The sequence below is a fragment of the Sphaeramia orbicularis genome, chromosome 12 (genome assembly GCF_902148855.1).
Source record: "Sphaeramia orbicularis chromosome 12, fSphaOr1.1, whole genome shotgun sequence".
In the NCBI taxonomy this organism is placed as follows: Eukaryota; Metazoa; Chordata; class Actinopteri; order Kurtiformes; family Apogonidae; genus Sphaeramia; species Sphaeramia orbicularis.
Window position 1 is genome coordinate 77,640,804 of NC_043968.1, and position 24,716 is coordinate 77,665,519.

Sequence of the window (24,716 nt, forward strand, 5' to 3'; positions counted from 1 at the left end):
AACCATTTGTTTTTGTTGAAAATTGTAACAATAGCACCGATAGAAACAAATATATTCAAAGAAGGGAAAGGTGCAAAGCTCAAGCTGCTGTCATGGTGCTAGGACTGTGTCTAAGAGTGAGCAGCAGAAAAGGATCAAAGCTCTGATATCAGACGGTTTTATCAAATATGATACTCAGATCTCACCCTTAAACCTCTTCAGGCATGTTTATGACCACCCAAATTGAGATTTGCATACAGTAGTGCATTGGACAGGTTTAGACTGGAGTTACATGTAGGGTGACCAGGTGTCCCGCTTTGTGTGGGATTGCACAGCATTATGACCATTTTTTCCACGTCCCGCAAGTTGAGACGATGTCTCGCATTTGATTGTCTCTGTCCGTCCAAAGTGCAGGACAGTCGCCTTTCTTCAAACATGACTTTCATTTCACAGCGGTGACAGCGCGATCACCATTGGCTGTGTCCGCTGTCAATCAACCAACATACATGTGGGGTCAGGAGTCCATCAACCTGTCACCAGCGTCCTCCTAAGCTCCGCCCACTGACACACATAAAATAAAGGGAAAAGCCTCAGATACCGGCATGTGCAAATACTGGCGGAAATCATGGAAACTCCGCACAAAAAAAGAAGAAGATGCAACTACAGAAAAGAATGGGAAAATGTTTATTTGTGGGTGGAAGTGGTGGTGGTGGGGGGGTTCACAGAGGGTACTCTGCGAACTGTCTCCAACTTATTTCTCCATCGCACATGGAGGCGAGTATGACACTGTATGTATGTGATGTTTGCTTAGATTTGATCCCTATTCCCTTTAACTATTTTTACGTTTGGAGTTTGAACTGAGAGACAACAAACAAACAAATCTGCTTTTGTTAAGTTTGTGGATATTTATTTTTTGACAAAATTCCACACGATATTTACTTTATCTTATTCTATTTTTATTACTGTGTTAGAATGCTAAATGTTTGACTGTTCTGTGTTTGGATGGACAAAGGTTTTTGGTCCAAGTAATTTTAGGTTGTCTGGAAGAGGAAACAGCTGTTGGAATGTTGTCAGTTACTCCTTTTTGTTTTATTGCACATGGATTAGTTTACTTTTGAGGGTTGAGAACATGTACTCAAATTACAAAAAAAAAAGGCAAAAAAGGTTTCTTTTTTGAGTTTTTACAAGTAGATTTTTTGTTTTGTTTTTACAAGCAAAAAACGTTGTTGAAACCTGTGGAAAAAAAGCAAAAAATAAATGCCCAGTGCAAAAATATGCATACTGTGTGCAACCAATATAAATTGTTGTTATTCATACATATAAGCTCGATAATAAGATGTACATTGTTTAAAAATCTAGACTTTGTTCCAGCATTTCAGTTACGTGTCCCACATTGTCCCACACAAACACACTCCTTGTCCCACATGTGACTTACAAGCGCCTGGTCACCCTAGTTACATGTGATGCATCAGAAAATGACCAAAGTGGGTTCAGCCTTGGAGCTAGAGGAGATAGCACCGGAGATGGAGAAGATGGATGGATGGATGATAGATGGAGGGATGGATGGATGGATGGATGGATGATGGGTGGGTGGGTGGATTCAGACTCTTATGTACTAACACCCTGTGTAATTTCTTTTAATTCTCATCCTCTATACTTTTAATAACTCCATAATTTGACACTGTGTTAGACCCAGTTGGTAACAGTGTCATTCATCGTGTTCCTGCAGGTCAGGTTATGGTTTTCTGAAGTTACAAGCATTAATTGAATCTGACATTGAGGCTCATTCGAGCTTGTTGTATTAGGGAATGAAAATGAGTTCACGTACGAATATGAAACGATTCTTAAAGGAGACCTAGGCCCAATCCTAATTCACCCCTTGGCCCCTCCCCCTTACCCCTACCCCTCCGTTTTGTGTGTTCACATGAAGGGGTATGGTTGTCCTGATTCTCCATGAGTCGGACAGGAAGGGATAATGGGAGAAAAGGAGGTTTTTCAGGACCACACTACAAATGGAGGGGTATGAGAAATCTCCCATAATTCAGTTCCAATCATCGGTCAGATGAAGGTAAACAGAAAAAACTGCAGCAGTGACCAAAGAAACACACAACTATACGGATTTTCTTCGCAAACAACTTAATCATTTGATTGTCCGTTTAATGCTGTTTCAATGTGTTGTAGATCACATTTCCGCGGTTTACAGTTGATTGTCATATAAAGATGCTTAAAGCCCAATGAACAGAGACGGTTACAGATGCTGACGACATAGAGAATTCTGTCGCAAACAAAGTTGTCGCATCTGTTTATAGTGACATCAATGACTGATGATGACAGAACAGGTCTGGAAGGGTTGGACCATTTCATAGAGGAATGTTTCAACCATTACCACTTACAACTCTGTTTCAAGGGGTAGTGCCAAGTGCAAGGGCCAAGGGGGAGGGGCCAAGGGGTGAACTGGGATTGGGCCCTAGTGTATGATTTCACTGGTGGATTATCTTTGAAAAAAAAGGGATTGTCTTCAATTCAAGACAAATCAAAGCCAAGTAAATACCCCTCACATCCTCCATCCCTACCACTTCCCTGGTACATGACAGTCATGTTATGTTGCTAAGTTAATTCATTCATTTCCATGTTAGCATAGTGTGATTTCTCCTCAAATTTCTCCTCAGTTTTTGCCTACGACATCTTCGACCCTTCTGGACTACTGAACACTGCTGACAACAATGACTGATGACAGCGAGCTCTGTGTTTTGGTTTACAGGGAAGTTCCGTCATTTCTAGTTTTACGTCTCGCACAAGCGCAGAGTGTACGTTTACGTCAGTAGTCGATTTGGTGTGTTCTTCACACTTTTTTGACCGTACTGGGGAGATGAGAGCCGACTGATAAGTAGGGCTACCTTTTCTGGTGACAGTTGGCAGTAGGTTGGTGTGTCTTCGCCCTAAGGATTTCAACAGGAGACTCATTCACTCCTTCTTCAGCTGTAACCATGCCTTTGGACAGAAAACTGTGAAACATTTCTAAGTCTGCTTGTTCAACTGTCTCCACATGTTCAACTGGAGTCAAACCAATGAGGTTACAACCAACATGGCCACCCTGGCCCTCTGTCTTTTTTTTTTTTTAAGGTTGGTCAACAAGACTTCATGCAACTGGGTCAATGACCATAATGACAAATGATCTCTCCTGAAGAAGAAGAATCTGTAGCTGCTGACAGAGAACAAACCATGTGGTGTTAACTAATCTTCCAGGCTCTCAGAGGGAAACACACCACTAGAGCTCCTATCACCTTGTCATTTCCTCAGACGGCCCGTCGTCTTAACCTGAACACTGCATTTTCTACACTGGTTTTTATGAATAATAGCATAGTTCCAAGCAGTGTTGGTGGTGTCATGCACAGTTTTAACATCTAGGTCAGTCAAATATGTCTGCATGACCTTTGGTAGGCTCTGCTTGTATTGATCCAACACCACTCACAAGCTCTTACTCAGTGAGCTGCATGATCCAAATATTTCTGACCAAGTTGTAATGTCTTGGTTCTAAACCACTACCTAAACACTTCTGGAATAAGCTTATATGCTTTGGTTGTCTGTGATCTAAAGGTAGTTAAGCTTTCTCAAACTCCAATTTCATTTTCTCTCAAATGTTCAGGCTCCCGGGGCGACACGGTAGTGCAGTGGATAGCACCGTCGCCTCAGAAAGTCCTGGGTTTGACTCCAACCAGGGACCTTTCTTTGTGGAGTTTCCATGTTCTCTCTGTGTTTCTGTGGGTTCTCTCCGGGTACTTCGGCTTCCTCCCACCACCCAGAAATTTTTCATAGGTGTGAATGTGAGACTGATTGGTTGTTCGTCTCTATATGTCGGCCCTGTGATTTCTATCATACTCCCTTTGTTCTTCTTCAACATAAGGGCTAACAAAAATGCTAAGCATAGCATTGGCTTCTTGGCATCCTCAGGACATCCAACTTCAGCACCAATGCTTGGAACACACACAAAAATGGGCAATACCAGGTATGAGGATGTAAAGGAAAAACTCCATTGTTCACAGGCCAAGCTGACCGTGCTCTGAAACAGAACAATACACTAGTCAGCCACCATGCATGTGGGAAAAACCCCCAACATTTTTTAGCAAAAAGAAAAGAAAGAAATGTATATGTTGACACTATGCTTGTGTAGAGGAGGTGTGAATCATAAGTTGACCAGTTGTGTATAACTTAACACAGAGGTACAGTGCTATGTGACTAAACCTTTGCAGTACATATGTATACAGTATCAGAAAAGAATGGATATTACAATGTTTGTGAACAAAAAACAAGCTTGTTTCCTCTGATTTATCACAGTTCCAGTTCCAGATAGTTCCAGACAGTTCCACATGGCTAAAAAACCCTCGTCAGTATTCAGCGTACTCATGTTGAGGACTAAAATCTTCAAAGACGTATGAATTGCGCTGCTGCTCTGCCGCTGTGCATCAACATGGGAGTCCTTTTCCAGCAGGTCGTTCGGTTGGCTGAGTCTGACAATGACATGGGATTGCTCGCTTATAACTTTGGCCAAAGAGTTTGGCTTTGTAAGCACCTGCAAATCCTCTACAATTGTCCTTTGTACTTCCTGTACTTATGTCCTTTCATGGTGACTTCCTCTTTATTCCAGCTTTCTGGTTCAGCTGTCTCATTCTTTCTCCCATCTCCCCTCCCTCCACACCACAGGCATCGGGGATGTCGACCACCTCAGGTCACCTCTTCAGAAAGCATTGTTCTGGGAAGGGAATCTAGAGCAGAATTCAGATTTATAAGTAAAGTCAGGTGTGTTTTTTTGAGTATACGATCGTGCCATGACAAAGGGTGTTTTTCTACACTGTAAAAAAAAAAATTGTAATTTAACAGAATTTTTACTGTTTATTTTACAGATTTTTCCTGTATTTTTAAGATACAGGAAAATATCAATGAAATTACAAAAAATAGACTGATTTTACATCTCAAATGTAAAATAACGCCAAAAAACTGTAACTGTGAATAATTACAACATTTCATTTTTTTAAAAGAAATTTTTTCTTTTTCCACAGAAAAATACAGTTAAAATATATTTGCAAATGTATCATAATTTCACAAATATTTCTTTTCTATTTATGAGATTAAACTGTTAATTTAAAGTTCAATACTGTAAAAAAATATATATTAAAATGAGATAAAATTACTGACAATTAACCGTAAAAGATTTGTTCTGTAAGTTTAACAAGACTTGTTTGTTAATTGACAAATGTCTTGTGTAATTACAAGAGGTTTCCCAACAAAAAGGTTTCCCGTGATTAGACAACGTTGCGCATGCGTGGCGTCTGTCAAACCGCCGGCGGATCTACTCCTAGAAATTCAGCCTTTTAACTACTTATTTCTTGCCTTTCAACGCTTACTCACTTGAACCTAACCTCTTAACCGTGTCTTTTTAACTTGACGCCATCAATCCAAACCTCCATCAGGACAGGTCAGTATTGTCAGTGGATCCTTACCTCTGGTTGTCACCCATCGCTTCCCGCGCTCTGCCCGGTATCTCGCTGTTTCCACCATGGCGTCATCCTCATCAGCCGGAGATAGTCCTCTTGTCGAAGCCAACAAAACCCTGGTAAAGGCTTACCAAACTATCACGGACCTCAAAGAGGAAATACTGCGCCTCTCCGCAGAACTCGAGGAGAAAAATGCCCAGCTCTGTGGTTTCTCCAGCCGCCTTCCCACACTGTCCAGTCTGTTCCTGAAAAGCGCAGAGAAGCCCAAAGCCTCCTGTGATACGGTGTTATGGGATCCTTCCTCTGCCTGTTCTCGCCCCCCGTGTTCTACACCCTGGTCTGAAGTGGTGATTCGTGGCCGCAAAAAGAACACCAGCAAAGACTCACCACCTCTGACCATCAGCACATCAAACCGCTTCGCCGTCCTGTCCGTGGAAGACGCTCCGGCTCCTCCCCCCGCGGCTGGTGTGCCCCCCATCCCACCTGGCTCTGTCCCGGAAACGGCTCCTGCTGACTTCGTAGCTGCCACCGAACTGATTACCGGCGACGGTCCTAAAGCCGGTCCTCCTGTGAAGCCGTCGAACAAGGGTCCCCGCTCCTCGGTCCGCTCCTCTGCCCGGCGCCGCCTCCTCCGAGAGGCCGTCCGCCGTCACTCCGACGGTCCACACGTGGAATGTCTACCTAGAGAGACCAGGAACCCTTCACCTTCAACACCGTCTCCTCGACCACTTTTCCCTCCGACCACCGCTATCCTCGGGGACTCCATCATCCGTAACGTCCGTTTCTTTAACGCCATAACCAGGTGTTTTCCTGGTTCCACCGTCACCTCCATCCTCCATGAACTCCCTCAGCTGCTGCTCTCACTGCCGTCCACCGTTACCCGGATCATAGTTCACGTGGGCTTCAATGACACTTCTCTTCAACAGTCCGAAGTGACGAAGGTTCATTTTAAAAACCTCTTTGATAAACTGAAAAGATCCGGGAAGGCTGTTTTCATTTCCGGGCCCCTCCCCTCCTTTGCCCGTGGTGTGGGCCGTTTCAGCCGCCTCCTCAGCCTGAACACCTGGCTCCAGTCCGCCTCTGCTCTGAACGGCTTCAGTTTTATTGATAACTTTAATCTGTTCTGGAACCGCTCCTCCTTCTACAAATCCGATGGCGTCCACCCCTCTACACTAGGCAGCAGCGTCCTGGCTCAAAACATTCAACATGCTGTCCAGACTAAAACCACTCCCACACCTATGTGACTACGCTCCCCGTCTTCTGCTGCAGTCACCTGCTCCCCCTGCTGGTCACATCAAACATCACCACGTTCAGAGTCTCCTGTACAGTCTGTAGTCAGACTGAATACCACCCCAGCTGATCTCTCCTCCTCTCCCAGCCCCTCACTAATGACAGTTACACCCCTCACTCACACCAGCTCACCTTTGAGGAACAATCTCTCTACTGGTCACCATCCCATTCCTGTTATTTTCGGTTCGCGTATGGGGTTTCACACTGCTAAAAGGCATCGTACTATCACCAATCTCCGCCCATTAATATACACCGCAGTCATTGGTGCGTCCTTCTCTATAGGGTTATGGAATTGCCAATCTGCAGTGAACAAAGCAGATTTTATTGCTGCCTATGCCAACCATCACACACTGGACATCCTGGCTCTCACTGAAACCTGGATTACGCCTGAAAACAATGCAACCCCAGCCGCACTTTCTATCAGCCACACATTCTCTCATACCTCTCGTCCATCTGGACGAGGAGGTGGTGTGGGTCTGTTAATTTCCAACAAATGGAAACACAATCAACTCCTACCTTCAGTCAAATACAACTCCTTTGAATACCATGCCATCCTAGTGACAGCACCAGTCAAACTTTACATAATTGTCATTTATCGTCCACCAGGGCAACTGGGTGATTTTCCTGATGAGCTTGACACTCTGCTTTCCTCCATCCCAGAGCATGACTGCCCCATGCTAGTCCTCGGTGACATGAACATCCACTTAGACAATCCCAGCTTCTCAGATTTCATGTCACTAATACTCTCTTTTGAGCTACAGCGGGTTTGCAGTCCTCCAACCCACAAAGCTGGTAAAGAGCTCGATCTCATTTTCACCCGAAACTGCACCACAGATGCCCTCACAGTCACACCTTTACACCTGTCTGACCACTATTTCATTCAGTTCAGTGTGTCTCTCCCTGAAAAACACTCTGCTCCCTCCCCCATGGTCTCTTTCCGCCGCAACCTCCGCAATTTGTCCCCCACCCACTTCTCCACTGTCGTAGCCTCCGCTCTCCCTCCCCCCAGCACTTTTTCCTCCTTAGAGGTTAATGATGCCACTGAGTCTCTGTGCTCTACACTTAGCTCCTGTCTGGATAATCTGTGCCCTCTATCTACTAGACCCGCTCGATCCTCCCAGTCCCACCCATGGCTCAATGATAACCTCCGGTCGCTGCGTACCAACCTCAGAGCCGCAGAGAGAAAATGGCACAAAACAAAAAGCTCTTCTGACCTGATCACATTCCAGTCACTATTGGTATCCTTCTCATCCAGTGTCACTGCTGCGAAGAAGGCTTACTATAATAACAAAATTCATTCTGCCACCGACACCAAGAAACTATTCTCAACCTTTAAAACACTACTCAACCCTCCACCTCCACTGCCCACTACTAATCTGACAGCAGACAATTTTGCTTCATTTTTCACAAATAAAGTGTCTACTATCAGCAGTCAGTTCACTGATCCACCAATAGACTGCACGCCTCCTTCTTCAACATCATCATCATCACACACTGCTTCTTCTCCCCTGACTATGGCTACTACTAACTCAACTGATAAAAGCCCAACTGCGTCATTCCCCTCATTTACTCCCCTCACAGAGAACGAGGTGTCTAAACTCCTTTCCTCTAGCCGTCCTACAACATGCCTGTTGGACCCTATTCCATCCAACCTCTTACAGTCTGTTGCCCCTACTATCACAGCACCAATCACACATGTGATTAATGCTTCACTGACTTCAGGAACATTTCCTACAGTATTTAAACAAGCGCAGGTAACACCACTACTCAAAAAACCTTCCCTCACCCCCACTCAAGTGGAGAATTATCGACCAGTCTCACTCCTCCCATACCTTTCTAAGATCATCGAAAGGGCTGTTTTCAAACAGGTCACAGAATTTCTCTCCCAAAATAACCTCCTTGACATCAACCAATCTGGCTTCAAAATCGGCCACTCCACTGAAACGGCTCTGTTGTCTGTGACAGAAGCCTTGAAAGAGGCTAGAGCAGCAGCCAAGTCTTCAGTACTCATTCTACTGGACTTATCAGCAGCATTTGACACTGTCAATCATGATATCCTGTTATCCATACTCTGGAACATGGGCATCACAGGCCACGCACACTCCTGGTTTCAATCTTACCTTACTGGTCGGTCCTTCAGTGTGTCCTGGCTAGGGCACACATCAGCAGTTCACCGCCTCACCACGGGGGTCCCCCAAGGCTCTGTGTTGGGCCCCCTCCTTTTTGCCATATACACCACCTCACTCGGTCAGATCATCCACTCACACGGCTTCTCATATCATTGCTATGCTGATGATACCCAGCTCTATCTGTCATTCCCACCTGATGACTCCACAGTCTCAGTGCGGATCTCAGATTGTCTCTCTGACATATCTGCATGGATGAAAGCCCATCACCTTCAGCTGAACCTGTCCAAAACTGAACTGCTGGTCTTCCCAGCTAAGCCAACCATACAGCAGGACATCTCCATCACTATTGACTCCATACCTCTGGCTCCTACCAGTGTAGTACGTAACTTGGGAGTCATGATTGATAATCAGTTGACCTTCACGGATCACGTTGCCTCTGTCACCCGATCATGCCGTTTCACTCTGTTCAACCTAAGAAAGATCAGGCCATACCTAACCGAACAGGCCACCCAGCTCCTGGTGCAGACTATGGTTATCTCCCGTCTTGACTACTGCAATGCTCTTCTAACGGGCCTCCCAGCTTGTGTTGTCAAACCACTACAGATGGTCCAGAATGCAGCAGCACGTCTGGTCTTCAATCAGCCTAAAAGGGCACATGTCACCCCCTTACTCATTGAGTTACACTGGCTACCCATAGCTGCCTGCATCAAATTCAAATCTTTAATCCTAGCCTACAAAATTCTCCGTGGGTCTGCTCCTGTCTACTTAGGTGCACTAATAAAAGCTTATGTCGCCCCACGACCACTCCGCTCGTCTGGGGAACGTAGTCTGGTGGTCCCCAGACCTTGTACAAGACAATCCAGGCTCTTTTCATGGGTCGTTCCACGTTGGTGGAACGCTCTACCAAGTGCTACAAGAACAGAGTCATCCCTGCCTATCTTCAAGAAGCTCCTGAAGACCCAGCTCTTCCGAGAGCACCTCCTGTCCTAGCACTTTCAAACATTCCATTTTAAATATTCTAATAAGGTTTTTCCCAGGATAACCACAGATTCTTTCACGATTATCTCTGGACCTGCTGCGGTGGTCCGGCCTCTTCCCTGCCCTCATCATCACCACTCACTTATCCTCAACCGCCTCCATGTGTCTCCCCCTACTCCCCCCTTCTCCCCCTCTCCCCCAGTCCCTATCTCTATCGCTCTCTCTTTTTCCCCTTCTCTACTCTCTCTCTTTAACCCCAACTGGTCAAGGCAGACGGCCATCCTCCAGGAGTCTGGGTCTGCTCCAGGTTTCTGCCTGTTAAGGGAAGTTTTTCCTCGCCACTGTCACCAGTCACAAGTGTTTGCTCCAGGAGGATTCTGTTGGGTTTCTGTAGAATTGACTTAGAGTCTGGTTTTGACCAACTCTATATATAAAATGTCAAGAGATAACTTTTTTGTGATCTGGCGCTATATAAATAAAATTTGATTGATTGAGTGATTTAATTGGTTTTCCCCTGTAAGTCGCTTTGGAAAAAAGCGTCTGAAATAAAAAAAAAAAAAAAAAAAAAAAAAAAAAAATGTTGAATAAATGTATTTTTGTGACTGTATAACATGTATAAGCACTGATAAACTGTCCAAATACAGTTTTTATCAGTGGACTGTACAATTTAGTCTCATTGAAAATTATTTATATATATATATTTATAGGTAATTTGTTTCTTTCAATACATGTAAATATTCTTTATTAAACATTAAAAAGTCAAAAAAATATGCAAAATCTCGTACATTTAGGGCAAAAAATTGTATTTTAATTATGGAAAAATTACCATATTTTTATGAGATGTTTTTTTCTGTTATTTAACAGCATTTTTTCAGCGCCCCTGCTGCTGGAATAATACCATTTTTTGAATGTTTTTTTTTTTTTTTTTTTTTTTACAGTGTATTTGTAGCCTTGAGTTTGACATGGATTGTATATCACATCTACTACTTACCTCACCTCTTCTTCACTTCTGCTTCCCCTTTTCCCAGTCTTCTGTTTTGCTAATGAATTGAATTCTTTTTCCCTCAAGGTTCCCAGGGAGTAGCTGGATCTCAAACAGTGCATCTGGTCGATAGGGTCAAGCTCCACATCACTCCAAACCTGCTACAGGGAATTTCCACGTTAACATAGTTATATCATAGGATGAATTTGTGTCGAAGCTCCAACAAATACATGTGCAAACAGGCCAAGTGTACTGTTAGTAGTTCACCTGTTGTACACATGTGCATTGTTGAGATCAGTATTGTAATGGCTGCCGTTGAATAAACTACGGATGAGTGAGGACACGTAGCCAGTTCGGGGTCTTTTCAAAAATGTACACATCGCAGCCATCTCCCTCGAACATTCGAGCAGAGAGCACAACACTAACTCCTTCTGCGCACTTAGTAAAGCTCAGTGTTGAAGCCCAAACTTACTGTGTCTGTGGTAGAGATAGAGGATATTCTCTGAAAGTTGGTTTTGGAGGCAGAAGACTGTCTGCTCAGCATGGACTCCTTAAAGGAGGACTCGCTATGGGACACCGATATGCAGTCCCTCCTCTGCGCCTGGACCAAGAAGTGTAGACACCGCACCTTCTCAGCCAGTGTGTCTCTGTTCAAAAATAAGGGATTTTACAACCAAACATTTTGTTTTGTTTCCAGTCAAAGGTTACCAATTTATTTTATTTATTTGTTTATTTAGCAGGAACAGTACACATTAATGAACATTTCTGTAAATGTGCCAGTATTAGCATAAAAGCTATTTTTCAACTGTTGTCCCTTGGTAAGACGGAAAATACCAGCATTCATAAATTACAAATATTTTTTTAAATTATGGCTGCACCCACACATAACATAGCATTATGCTGTGTTCCAGGCCATTTTTGGAGCCCGTAAGTCATGACTTCAAACCACGACTCAGTAGCATTCCAGGCAAGTCACACCAAACTGCATGACTGCAAGGAATTGTGGTAGTTACAGGGTTCTTGCTAGTGTCATTGAACATCAGGGCCCCCGATGCTGTCCCTGGGGACCCGCGACACTGTCTTTCAACCAGTGTAGCGGTGTTTTTTTGTGTGTGTGTGATCATCCAGCATAATGATAACGAGATTTGAATTTGAAAAAATATGTTCCTTTGTCTTGGCGCAAAGCGCTGCAGACAGGAAATGAGAACAACATAATCAACACCCCTTTGTGTGCCTTGTTATTGTCTGACGCCCGCCCGGCAACATCACTTGCCTTACGCTCATTGGCTGACAGTGAGACTTCAATCAATTTATCTTATTTAAACGGACGGATCCCCCGTGGAAAATTATATCTAAAATTTAGCCCATATGGAGTAATTCCCATCAATAATTACCATTCACAAATTGAAAAAAAAACCCCCAAAAAAACAGTTTTTGCTTTTAATCGTTGTAACAAAGACAAAAATTTTGCTTCATTCCTCAAAAATTTTCCCCTCAAAATTGTATAAATTTCAAAATTTTCCAGGGGAGGATGCCCCCAGACCCCCCTACAAAATGTGCACCATGCACACATGGTGCCCCTACGCTGTGAAAGAATCCTAGTGAGAACCATGAGTTAGATGTAAACAAACCAGCATGGTGGACCATATGTTAGGCTCATTTACAATCCTTTCTATCGCCAAAAGTCTTTGCTTTTTTCTTATTTGAGGGAAACAGAGGAGGAAAAACAGTGCATAAGGCAAGAGAAGCTGTTCTACCTTTTATGTTATGTTATTTGTATATTTGGATACGTATTTGGTATTTATTTATTCTTGCACTCATTGGACTGAAAACTAGCTAACGTTAGAGCAGCTGCTGATTATACAGAACATTTGCAGATAAATAATGTCAGAGCAATACTTTGTTTCAGTAAAAAATTTGCATAAACATCACATCCATGGGGGCTGCCATTGCTACATAACGTCAGAGCTCGGAACTGGGAGATAGTGATGTGATGTTCACGAATGAATCGAATCTTTTGAATGGCTCTTTGAAATGAACGATGGGAACTGAGTCTTTGTAAAGAGCCGTTCTTTTTTTTTTTTTTAAAGGAAGGAGTGTCCGATTGCCTGCCAATTTACCAACATACTGTTCTTGCTCTGAGAATTGCACTATAGTTCAGGTATTTAAGTAACTGCAGTGATTAATCACTGATGTGTTTTGTGCAATTTTTTCCGTATGTTTACACACATTTATTGTTCTTGTTTTGAGGAGGATAAAATGTTATGTCAGAAGAAAATGTTTTATTTTCTTCTTCATTTTTAGGCTACAGACGAGTCCACATAATGTACTGTGATATTTTTGGTCAAATTCCAGCATTTGCCTAATGTCACCTCTCATGTCATGTATTTAGCCCACACATTTGAACTAACTATTCTTTTTTATGGTAAGATAATGTATACTGTCGCGCCAATTAAACACCTTTAAAATATAATGTCAATCATCACATGTCACCTATTTAGTCATTAAAACATTGGTGTTTCAAAATAATGCAAAAAACATAAAAGAGCCAGTCTTTTGAACGGCTCTTTTCAGTGAACGGCTCCTGATTGAACAGCTCCCTTCAAAGAGCCAAAAGTCCCATCACTACTGGGAGAACATGGATCTAGTACGAGTTCACGGGTGGGAAGTCATAGGTTTGACTGACATTCCAGTGCCTTTTCACCGGCAGAAGGTTGGAAAAACACGAGTTACTGGTGGCCTGGAACGCAGCATAAGTTCACATTCAGAGTATACACAGTTAACCTTTAAGTATTAGTAAAACACCTGGAAAGACATGTTTAATGAATGAGTGCACTCACCTGTATTTAGAGTGAATGATGGCATATATAAAAGGGTTGTAGATGGCTGATGCTTTGGCTATAACAGCAGGAACAGCTTTAGAATATGGATTGAGGATGCTTCCGTATCTGAAAGAGGTAGAAGATTTCCATGGTGTAAAACTGTATGTCCACTACAATGAAACTGAAGCAGGAATTTGATGTTTGTCATGCCATGAGGTTATAAAACAGTAGACCTTTTCCACCAAATACTGGTTCTAGAGCCAGTTTATCATGGCCTGGTTCAAGACCATAACAAAAGGGGCCAAAAACACTGAGAACAATTCACCAAATTTTATTTTAAATGACCAAAATCAAAAATAATGCTGAAAACTCAACAGAGGGTGTGAGTGACCCACGTGTGTTATCAATGTGAATGTGTTGTGTGGGTGGAGCTGAATGTGTGTGACAGGAAGAGAACCAAAGAGAACCACAATACCTGGTCAGGTGAGAAATAAACCAAAAGAACAAAGGAAAAACAGGTGTGGGCTTATGAGGCCAACAGAGCCCAAAAGAGCAGAGAGAGTATCCTTTTTATTCAGGAAAAGGCTCAAATTTCCTTAGGGGGTCAAATGAGTGGCCATTTTTGTCAGAAAAAATAAGTTGTAAGAAATGCATAGAATTGTGTTGAAATAATGCTAATACATTTGTGCACAGACTACTGATATTATTTGACAGTGGAAGCTATATTTTCAGAAATATTGGATTTTGAATAGCTCGTGTATGTGAAAACTTTTGCTGGTGGACGGACGTGACATTACCCATGATGATCTGGTCAGTACCAGTACTTTATTAGGAATAAACTTATATACTTACTATTGCTAATTCTCCTCTTATTCATAAATGTTAGTATTGTGGATCTAAAACAATAACAGCTGACACAAAAACACAAATGTGGCAGTGGACGGATGTGACATGGTTGTTACAGATCCCATCATACTGATGCTCGGCAGCCATGTCACCGTTTCCACAAATGATCCCTGTGCAAAAACTAGGATCAGAATTATTTATTGTATAGTTTATCATCATACTAAAGAGTAAATAACAATATAGAATTGTTATTTCTTTATAAAAATGCTTATTATTAGAAAACTGTTGATTTAAAAAGTGACGTGTGACATTCTTACCCTTTCATGCATGGAATTATGAGAACCTTAATCAAGATTTTTTTTCCTGAGTGTTTTAAATTCCTCTTTAGGCATGAAAAAAAACAATGTGATTGAATTTATTTTTTTTAATCAATCTGTTTTTTCATGGAGTTACAAAAATGTCCACTCAGCTACACCATGAATTTTATTCGTGAAGCAAAGAAACATGTATTTAAAACCCAATATCATGAAGTGATATGAAAACAGTGAAATGAAACCATGTTTAATGCAGCTAATCTGATGTTTTCTCACATTTTAACACATTCTAATACTAGTTATTACTCACTTCATGGAGATAATATGCAAAAAATAAATATTAACAATTGATTTCCACTCAAGAACCAATCAAGAACAGCAAAGTTACAGTAATGGTATGAATTGCAGTTTATGAGATGATGCATAAGTGTCCACTGTTTGGTTGATATGGAACTAAAACAACAAAACCCATGAATATACAAGAGAACAGCTGTAGAGTAACTGTCCACTGTAGTGACCACTATGCATAACAGCGTTAATATATGTATTGGCGTAACATAAGCAGGATGGATCAGCACCATACTCCATATTGCAACCTATAAAAATAAAACATGTGATATGTAGTATAGAATCTTGTAAGAAAAATTGGGGAATCTAAAGAATAGAATATTTGTTTTTCAGGTAAATTCAGTTCAAATATAACTTGGCCATTTGTGACATGAAAATATAGCCTTAATTGTGATGAAATTGGACATTTTTGACCTGAAAACATAGTTCATATGAGCATCAACATGTTGCAACAGAAGTGAAATCCTGTAAGTTTGCATGACTTGCATTTACCAACACAAAGTTCCTTCGGGGATTCACTTCTATTGATTTCTTATGCACAAAGACAGAAATAAGACCTCTAAGCAAATTTTAGCCGTATTATTATTATTATTAGTAGTAGTAAAGGAGGGGCCCAAAGCCTCCCAGGTTTTATAAACACAGTAATTCCGGAAGTCTCATGTAACCAAGGTTTACAGATAAATACTTGAAATTACTTCTGAAATTCTTAAAATAACATATTAATATGGATAATAATAAACTTCAACACATTTAGTTTATAGATTGGTATTTTATTTTAACACTTAATCAAACACATTAAATAATACACTTAAAAGATACAGAAATATAAAGAGGGGAAAGGAGAGGAAAGGAGGGAATGAGAAATTATGTGTAGTCTTTTCCTTTCTTCTCTTATTTCTGTGTGCTATACTATCTTTTTCTTTTTTTTTTTTTTTTTTTTTTTTAACGATTTGAGTTCCTTTTTCATTATTTATGGTTTCTGTTTTTGATTTTCTTTTATGTTTTTCCTTATTTTTATTTATTTATTTATTTATTTATTTATTGGCCTGTGGGTTGGGTGGGTGGGAAGGGATGGCTGTTGACAGTCAGATATGTCATTCTTGATTGTGCATTGACTGTTACGAATTGATATAATGTCTGTTGTGTTCACTGTAAATGTTCAATGAATATAGTTGGAAAAGAAACAGAAATATGCAAAAAAAAAAAAAAACAACCAAAAAAAAAACAAACAACCAAAACACCTCATTTCAGTAACAGAAACAGACGTGCATAGCTGTTTAGATTAGAAATAAGTCTAATTTATGTTAGAGCTCCCTCTACAGGCTGTGGAGGGTATGATAGGGGAACCGGAAGTAACCAGAAATTCAACAGTAGAAGAAGAACGAGACGGAGGGAAAGAAAACAACAGTTAGCCGTGAAAAAAGATTAAAATGTTGTTTAAGACGGAGATTCTTGAATTACTTGATATAACTCGACAGATTATAAGTGTTACATGTACAGTGAAATTGTATTTGAGTGAGTAAATAAGTTTCTGTTTTAACTACGGACACTTTATATGTTTTTTTTTTTAGAAAAGTGTTAGCTGGAGAGACCTAGCCTGATTAAAAGACTGATTTATATTGAAGCTGTTTCAGTTATCATCGACTTTTACCGGAAGATTTTTGTTGAAGACTGCTTTTTTCCAGTTCGGTACCTGCTGCACGAACTTATTTCATCGAACTCACTGTTTTGTGGATGCTTAAACACATGTTACAACCAGAACAAGATGGCGACCCACCTGCCAACAGTGATGAGATCTACACAGAGGATCAGCCGACTGGATGGGTAAGGTACACTTTTCTCTCTCCTACAGTTTACAGATGAGTACATTTCTTTTTCAGTTTCTTGGATAAGGAACAGGTTAAGGTCAAGGTTACTTTATTTGTACCCGTAGGTAGATTGTTTTGCAGTCTAGGTGGTTGCTTTGGCATACAGCAGTAATACATTGAACATGTAGACAGCTACTTGAACACGCTTACAGACAGGACCAAAAGACAAGAAGTGCTCAGTGTTCCACCATTCATCAGTATAGCAGCATGGATAAGTTAAAGAATAAAATAAATAATTAAGATCAAATAAATAAAAACAAGATGCAGTATAACACAATAAAAAACAGAAAAGATAAGAACAATCTGGGATTAAAACCAGCATAAGAACATAAAATTTAAAAATTTGAAGTCACAATAATAATAATAATAATAATAATAATATATAATAATTGAGCAAAGAAATGGGATAAATAACTAAAATAAGTTAGTAAAGTGCAATGTCACTATTTCTTATTGAGCTCAGTGATGGCGACAGGAACAAAGCTATTTTTATAACGCTGTGTCCTGCACCTTGGGACTAAGAACCTCCGTCTAGAGGAAAGGAGCTGAAATTCACCTCATAAAGGATGGGAGTCATTATTAAGAATTGATGAAATCATTCTCTGTACCTGTTTAGTGTACAGGGAGGCGGGACAAGACTGGGACTCACCAATCAGGCGACTGGACCATCTCACTATTTGATTCAGTGAGTTTTTCTCTGCAGCTGAGGTCTGACTGAACCATGCCACCAGGCAAAAAGATAAAACAGACTCAATAAAGGAACGATAAAACAAGGTTAAAATGGTTCGGTCAGTGTGGAAGTGTGCCAGTTTTCTAAGGCAGTGAAGGCGCTGATGACCCTTTTTTACACACAGATCTGCAGTTTTCATTAAAACTCAGTTTTTCATTAATTATTGTCCCAAGGTATTGTATGATTGCACTTGCTCTATAGTCAGAACTGTGTTTGAAAGACAGTGATAGAAACTGTGACCTAACAAACTGAATATTTGATTTTTGTTTGAGGTGCTAGACCAGTGTTTTTCAACCTTGGGTTTGGGCCCCCATGTGGGGTCACCTGAAATTTCTAGTGATTGATTAAAACAAAAAACAAAAATGCGGGGGTTACCATAGAAACTGCATCCCATAGTGCAAAGCATTGGCACCTGCATCTGATTGGTCTCCTGAGCCATGCTCTGACAGAGGGGGAAAGGGGGATGGGAGAGGATATTCCTGAAATTCAAGGTACCGAAGGCTGTCGACGACCCCGGACTTCACATTTAGACAAGTTTTATCCACAGTGTTATCAGCAATGTTTTTAGTTGGTTCTACAGGTAATTGGACTCTTTATTCTGTGGAACGGTCTAACTGTCATTACACATAATGGAAGGTGAATATTAAGACTAGTTTCACTTTTACAGATTAGAGCAGTGTTTTTCAACCTTGGGGTCATGACCGCATGTGGGGTCACCTGGAATTTCTAGTAATTGATGTTGAGTTGACAGAGCCAATCCCAATCCATAACAGACAAACTGTGGTTCTGAAACTGAAGCACTGTGGTTCTGTTTATCTGTCAAATGTTCATTGTGTCAGTTTCAGATGCTGCAGCTCTTTCTAATCATAGTCTGAGTTGTTGTTTGTTTAGTATAATTGTCAGCCTTGTAAATCCAAGCTGGACTGACTGTACATATCCTGACCAAGGAAAATCCAATTCTCACTTTGTGCAGTAATCTACACCTGGCTTTCTGCCGCCGTCCATATTAATATACATTATATAAACTAAATGTTCTCCAAAATTAACCTGTATTTGAAACATAGAATAGAAAATCTATTACATGACCAAAAACAAATTAATTTAGGAAAATTAATGTCTCTGTTTTGAATGTCCGGGATCACCAGGAATTTGCGATGTTAAAATGTGGTCAGGAGACGAAAAAAGGTTGGAACCACTGAGCTAGAGCAACTAGATTAGATAATATGAAAATGAAAGAGTCTGTGCCATGTCACCCTCCACCTTAAAAAGGCACTTACAATAACCAGTAATGAAGCCAAAGATTTAACAGAAAGCTGCCAGCTAAAATCACAGCTGACCCACCACCTCACTGCTCCCACGTTCTAGCAGCTTTTTTCTTTTACAACTTTTTCTTTTTCTCTTCCTCATTGTATTAACATTAGTTTGTTTTGGTTCTCAAAACACAAATTCAGATTAGTACAAGAACCAATCACAGGAAAAGATCCAACTTCTTCACACAGAGGTCCCTTTTCTTCCAGATTTGCCATCACTACTGCTTTAACGGTGTCCTTCAGCTTCTTATCACCACTAGAAATGTTAATGTTGTAGTGTTCAGCAACCTGTAACAACAGACCCTTCGTAAAACCCTCCAGTAAAGACAAATCTGTCACAAGTCCTGTACTTTTTCACTCAACTCTTCAGTAGTAATAGTCCCAAAAAACTGAGAGACTTGAATCAGAAAAATATATAGTGTAGCAATAATAACAATAATAAAAAAAAAACATTCCCCACCTGCTTAAACCCTCACCAGCTCTCTGAACCTAGAGCCCAACGCCCACCCGCTCCTGACAACCCCCCCCCCCCCCCCCCCAGTCTTATTAAGTATTCACCCCCCAACACACACCCATGTCCGTGCACTTCCTGTCTACCTCACAGTTTCATTCTGCAGGCATGCCTGGGTATTTGTAGTGTAGGGGAGACCGGGGACAGTTGTAACACGGGTCAGTTTTAAGTCTTGCATTTGCTCCAATCAGGAACAACTTAGGACTCACCTAATTCACTCTGCACATGCTCAGTTTAGTCTTTAGTCCACATAAGAAGTTGTAGTGCCGTGAGGCAGACACATCAAAATTTGTGGGTGAAAACATAATTTTGTGGTAAGTAATATTTTTTGCTCTAATTATTTTTGTGATTGGATAGTTTGCATTTGAAAGTTGTGTAAATTATATTTGTGAGGTAAACAAAGATTTATGCAACTGTTTATCCACTTGTCCACAATTATCTAATATAAGATTATTATATCCTGTGTAGATCAGTGTTCTTATTTCATATCGGCCATATATTGGTTAGCGGCCAATATTGGATATCGGCCATATATTGGATATCGGCTTTTTTTAAGCCCCAATATCGATATCGACATCGGCCCCAAAAATCTCATATTGGTCGGGCTCTACTCTGAACCCTGTTTCCAATACTGTACCGATGTCAGCATCCTTTACAGCTAAAGCCTGCTTTCAGAAATGGGAGCAGAATGGCCCCCCACCCGTACGAGGTGTCCTCAAACTGCCACTAAAGGTGTCAACAGAAGGTGTGAGGTACACTGTGTTTTATCATGTGATGTGAGGTTTGCATGAGTGGAGCTGTACTATGGGAGTGTGTGAAAGTAAGAGAACCAAAGCTAACCACTGTACCTGAGCAGGTGAGAAACAGAAGAGAAAAAACGAGAAGCATGGACCCCACAGCCCAGATATGAGCAGGGAGAGAGTGTGGGAGGGGCCAAAAGGATTTATAGACAGAGCAACTATTGAAAATAAATAAATCATAATATAATAATAATAATAATAATAATAATAATAATAAGAACAAGTGGTGCCAGTCACAACAAACCCTGCCCCTCACAGTTATTATATCTTATTTCAGCATCGATCCAGCTGATGTCATCATGTCTATGCGTGTGCTGATGTCATATCAGTTGCCTCTATATATGTGCAAAGTTTGAGGTAAATGGAAACAAAATGGATGTTTTTATAGACATTTGAAATATCACCGTTTTTAAGTAAATGGGACAAAAAAAAGATTTTAAAAATTCATAAAAAATTTGAACTTTGATCTCCTTTTCCTAAAATATAATCACATCTATTCTGGGTCACTGGTAATCTATAAACCCAATTTGGTAGGAATTCAACCAATAGTTTTGCTGCTAAAGTGTAAACAACAAACAAACCAAAAACAAAAGCCCTTGCCTCCCTTTCAGGGGGTGGGGTAATAATAATAATAATAATAATAATAATAATAATAATAATAATAATAATAATAATAATAATATAATACTGATAATGCTAATGCTAATAATAATATTTTCTTTAACTCACAAGCTACTTAGTCATAACAGCTGGGCTCAGTCCCTGGTTTGTCTTTTTTTGTTTTTCTGGTTTGTAGAATATGACTTAGCTCCCACTGCTCCCACTCCAGGTCAAGGGAAAACCTTTCAAAACCCTCCCAACTCTTGAAAATTAGGTTGATGAACCGTGGTGTCCTGTTGGTGGAAAAGGGCTAAAGGTGACAGTGGTTGATGCTTAATGCCTCAAATGCATTCAGTCATTAAACCAATGTCGTTGAATCATACGGTCACAGTCTCACTCTGTATATTTACCCAGCCCAGGCGATGAGGGTGACACATGCATAGGGCGACCAGGACAGCACAAACACTATGATGACCACAAACGCAATCTTGGCCAGCTTCCATTCAGTCTTGATAGATTGTTGCTGGATCAGTGTGGACTTCCTCACCTGAGACCCCAACATTTCCACATCTCTGTTGATTGAGAGAGGAAGAATATCCAAATGATGCAGCCAGACTGCAAGCAAGTTCAGATACTGTTAATTTAAAAAAACACACAGAAGACCATTCGAAGTAGGATTTGCAGACTTGTTTAACCCTATAATGCCAAACATTCATATTGATACATGAGTTTGAAGCCCTCTACATGATCAGTGTGATTTTTTTTTTCTCTAGAAACCTGATGTATACAATTAGATACATGCAATACACAGACAATCCACTAGGGGGAGGAGTTCATTCACTAGAGGCCTTTCCAGTGACACTACAAGACTGTCATTAATGAGGAAGGAGGAAGAACTGGGACCATTTAGAAAAGGAATTAACAATTTATTAGACATGTTTGTGTTAGATTATGTTTTTGTTTGTTCAAAAATAATATCTGAGCATTGAGACTAGATGGATCAAATATGATACAAAATGGAAAATCATACATGGAAATTGATGTTTAAAAAATGATTTTTTGGTTGTTCAGAGGACCAATAAAGGCTCCAGTTTCATGAACTGGAATTTTTGTCAAAGATTTATGGTTCAGGCTTTACAGGGTTAAATAAAGTAAATAACATGAACAACCATGAACAATCTCAAAATTCTTCAGAAAAATAGGTGCAATTTTAATTCCATTGTGCCACTAATATTCTGCCGTTCACTAAAACAAAGAGGAACATTTTGGAGTTATCATAATTAGTAGGTTATTCTGGTAATCTGTTACTAGTCCAACCACAGAAGACAAAAGTAGAGCTTTATATGGAGTCTAAACTAAAATGATTGATGGACCCTTTGGTGGGCCCGGTGCTGAACCCATGGCCTCGTGTTTGACACCTCTGCTTTACACCCTGGCCTTTTGCTGTGAGTTCAACTGCACAAATGATGGAGGTCAGTGAATGGCAAACATATGAAACTGATATTTAAAGTAAGCGTATTTTAAAACAGGGTCAAGCTTTGCTAACCCCCTCTACATAGTACAAATACATTTGTGGAAAATATATTTTCCTTTAATGCCATTCACAGAATTATTTAACCCTTAAAAACCCAAACATCCACCTTTAACCTAAACCTCTACTGATCTGAACTGTTTAGGTAGGTAGGTAGGTAGGTAGGTGTATTAGGTAGATAGATAGATAGATTAGATAGATAGATAGATAGATAGATAGATAGATAGAATTTACTGATCCCGAGGGAAATTCCAGTATTCAGCAGCTTGCAGACAGCACAAGAAGACAAAACAAACAGACCATAACACAACACACAGTGGGTTAGTATCCAGGTTGACATTAAGGTTAGTATATATGCTCTAAAAGTAGGGATGTACCGATACCACTTTTTCCAGCCCGAGTACAAGTACTTACATTTGAGTACTTGCCATTACTGAGTACCGATACAAGTACTTAATAATCCCATTCCAGTTCTTAGTTCCTTTTGTAAATGTGCTTTATTGTCGTTGTCATTAGTCTGACTGGAACAAAGTGCTGCTACTGACATTTAATGTGTTGGAATGAGCGTTTGTCAATTAATCCACCGGGGGCGCTGCTCTTAATTAACCATACTAGACAAATACCACGAAGAAGAGGAAAGTTTTTTGAGAAGAAGAAGAAAGTCAGTAATAACAAACATGGAGACGACAGAGGTAACACTAATGTGATACTAATATTGCAGCGTTTCGCTGGTAAGGTTTAAAAGCGAAGCTTCAGCAGGTAGAGAAAAGAAAATAGTGATAAGTTTAGTTTTCACTTCCGCTGGCGGCAGGTTCGCACCGCTCCGTACTCCTGCTGGTATTCCCCAATCTGGGTACACATCTGCCAGCCCCTGGAAAACAGATGGAATGTACACACAGGACGAACAGAACGCTGTGTCCGTATCTGTCTGTGTCTTTAATGTTACTTGCAGTCAGCATTACTATTATCACCGTCATTTATTTTGAAAAATCTCCACACTCTTCACACGTCACACATGTTATTCCACTGCCGCGTACCTGCTGCACTGAACTGTGAATGTCACACAGCCATAAGTGGTATGGGTGCATTTGTATCGGATTACTTTTATGAGTACGAATACGAGTACACACACTGAGTATCGGAGCCGATGCCCAATACTCATATCAGTATTGGTGCATCCCTATCTAAAAGACACTTTAATACCTGTTGATCCATTAATCCTTTCAATACAAGTGAATAATTGGAAAATACAGTTATTCATCTTTCTACCGTCATCTTCTCAAATATTGATTCACCAGTAAAACCCATGGAGTTGGATTAATGACAGCGGATGAACACGCTGGGTTTATGTTCAAATTGAGGTTCCAGTAGCAACACAACACTGAATATACACACAAGAAGAGAGGAAAACAATAACTATAAAATCAGTAGGAAAAAACGGCTATTAAACATTGGAAAGTACCACTAGAAACAAGTGTCAAAATAATAATGCTATTATTATTTGTAATGATAATAATAATAATAATGATAATAACAATAATAAAAATAGTTAATGACTACGGTCAGGTGATCTTTAGTGGTTCCATTGTTGTTCTTCTTCAGCCCATCTATAAGTGCTTGTGCCACTCCCTCTCAGACGCGCGTCCCTCGTGTTCTCCACTCCTCCATCAGCCCTGCTTCATCTTCCACCTGCCACTCACGTCTGTCTGCCCTCACATACCTGCCATTTCGTACTGCCTCTAAAATAACAACATGGCCGTTTTCAGTCCTGACAAATCATATTTTTTGAGGACACATTCAGTTCTCATCTGTGAGTAGGAGGTGTGGGAAAAATGGGCACATTCTGTTAGTCTGAACACAAAAGGGTCTAGAAGAGGACGTCTGGACACAAAAGGGTCCAGAAGAGGATGTCTGGATACAAAAGGGTCTAGAACAGGACGTTAGTTAATTAATTATTAATGACAGTCTTGTAGTGTCAGTGGAAAGGCCTCTGGTGAATGAAATCCTCCCCCTGGTGGATTATCTGTGTATTGCATGTATCTAATTGTATACATCAGGTTTTTCAATAAAAAAAAATCACACTGATCATGTAGAAGGCTTCAAAACTCATGTATGAAATATGATTGTTTGGCGTTTTAGGATTAAAGGATAGAGTTTGTAGATGCAAACATTTTTCATCATGTAAT

The 24,716-nt window shown here is 40.5% G+C and overlaps 1 protein-coding gene across 1 annotated transcript in view; it reads right to left on the bottom strand.

Annotated features, from left to right (window-relative positions):
* Positions 1 to 3,843: 3,843 nt before the first annotated feature.
* Positions 3,844 to 24,716, bottom strand: part of opn4xa (opsin 4xa) — a 39,468-nt gene continuing 18,595 nt past the window's right edge. The window contains 5 exon segments of the mRNA XM_030148277.1: positions 3,844 to 4,742; positions 10,860 to 11,011; positions 11,323 to 11,497; positions 13,691 to 13,798; positions 21,410 to 21,571. Coding sequence (XP_030004137.1) covers positions 4,715 to 4,742; positions 10,860 to 11,011; positions 11,323 to 11,497; positions 13,691 to 13,798; positions 21,410 to 21,571 — 625 coding nt within the window. The 3' untranslated portion in view covers positions 3,844 to 4,714.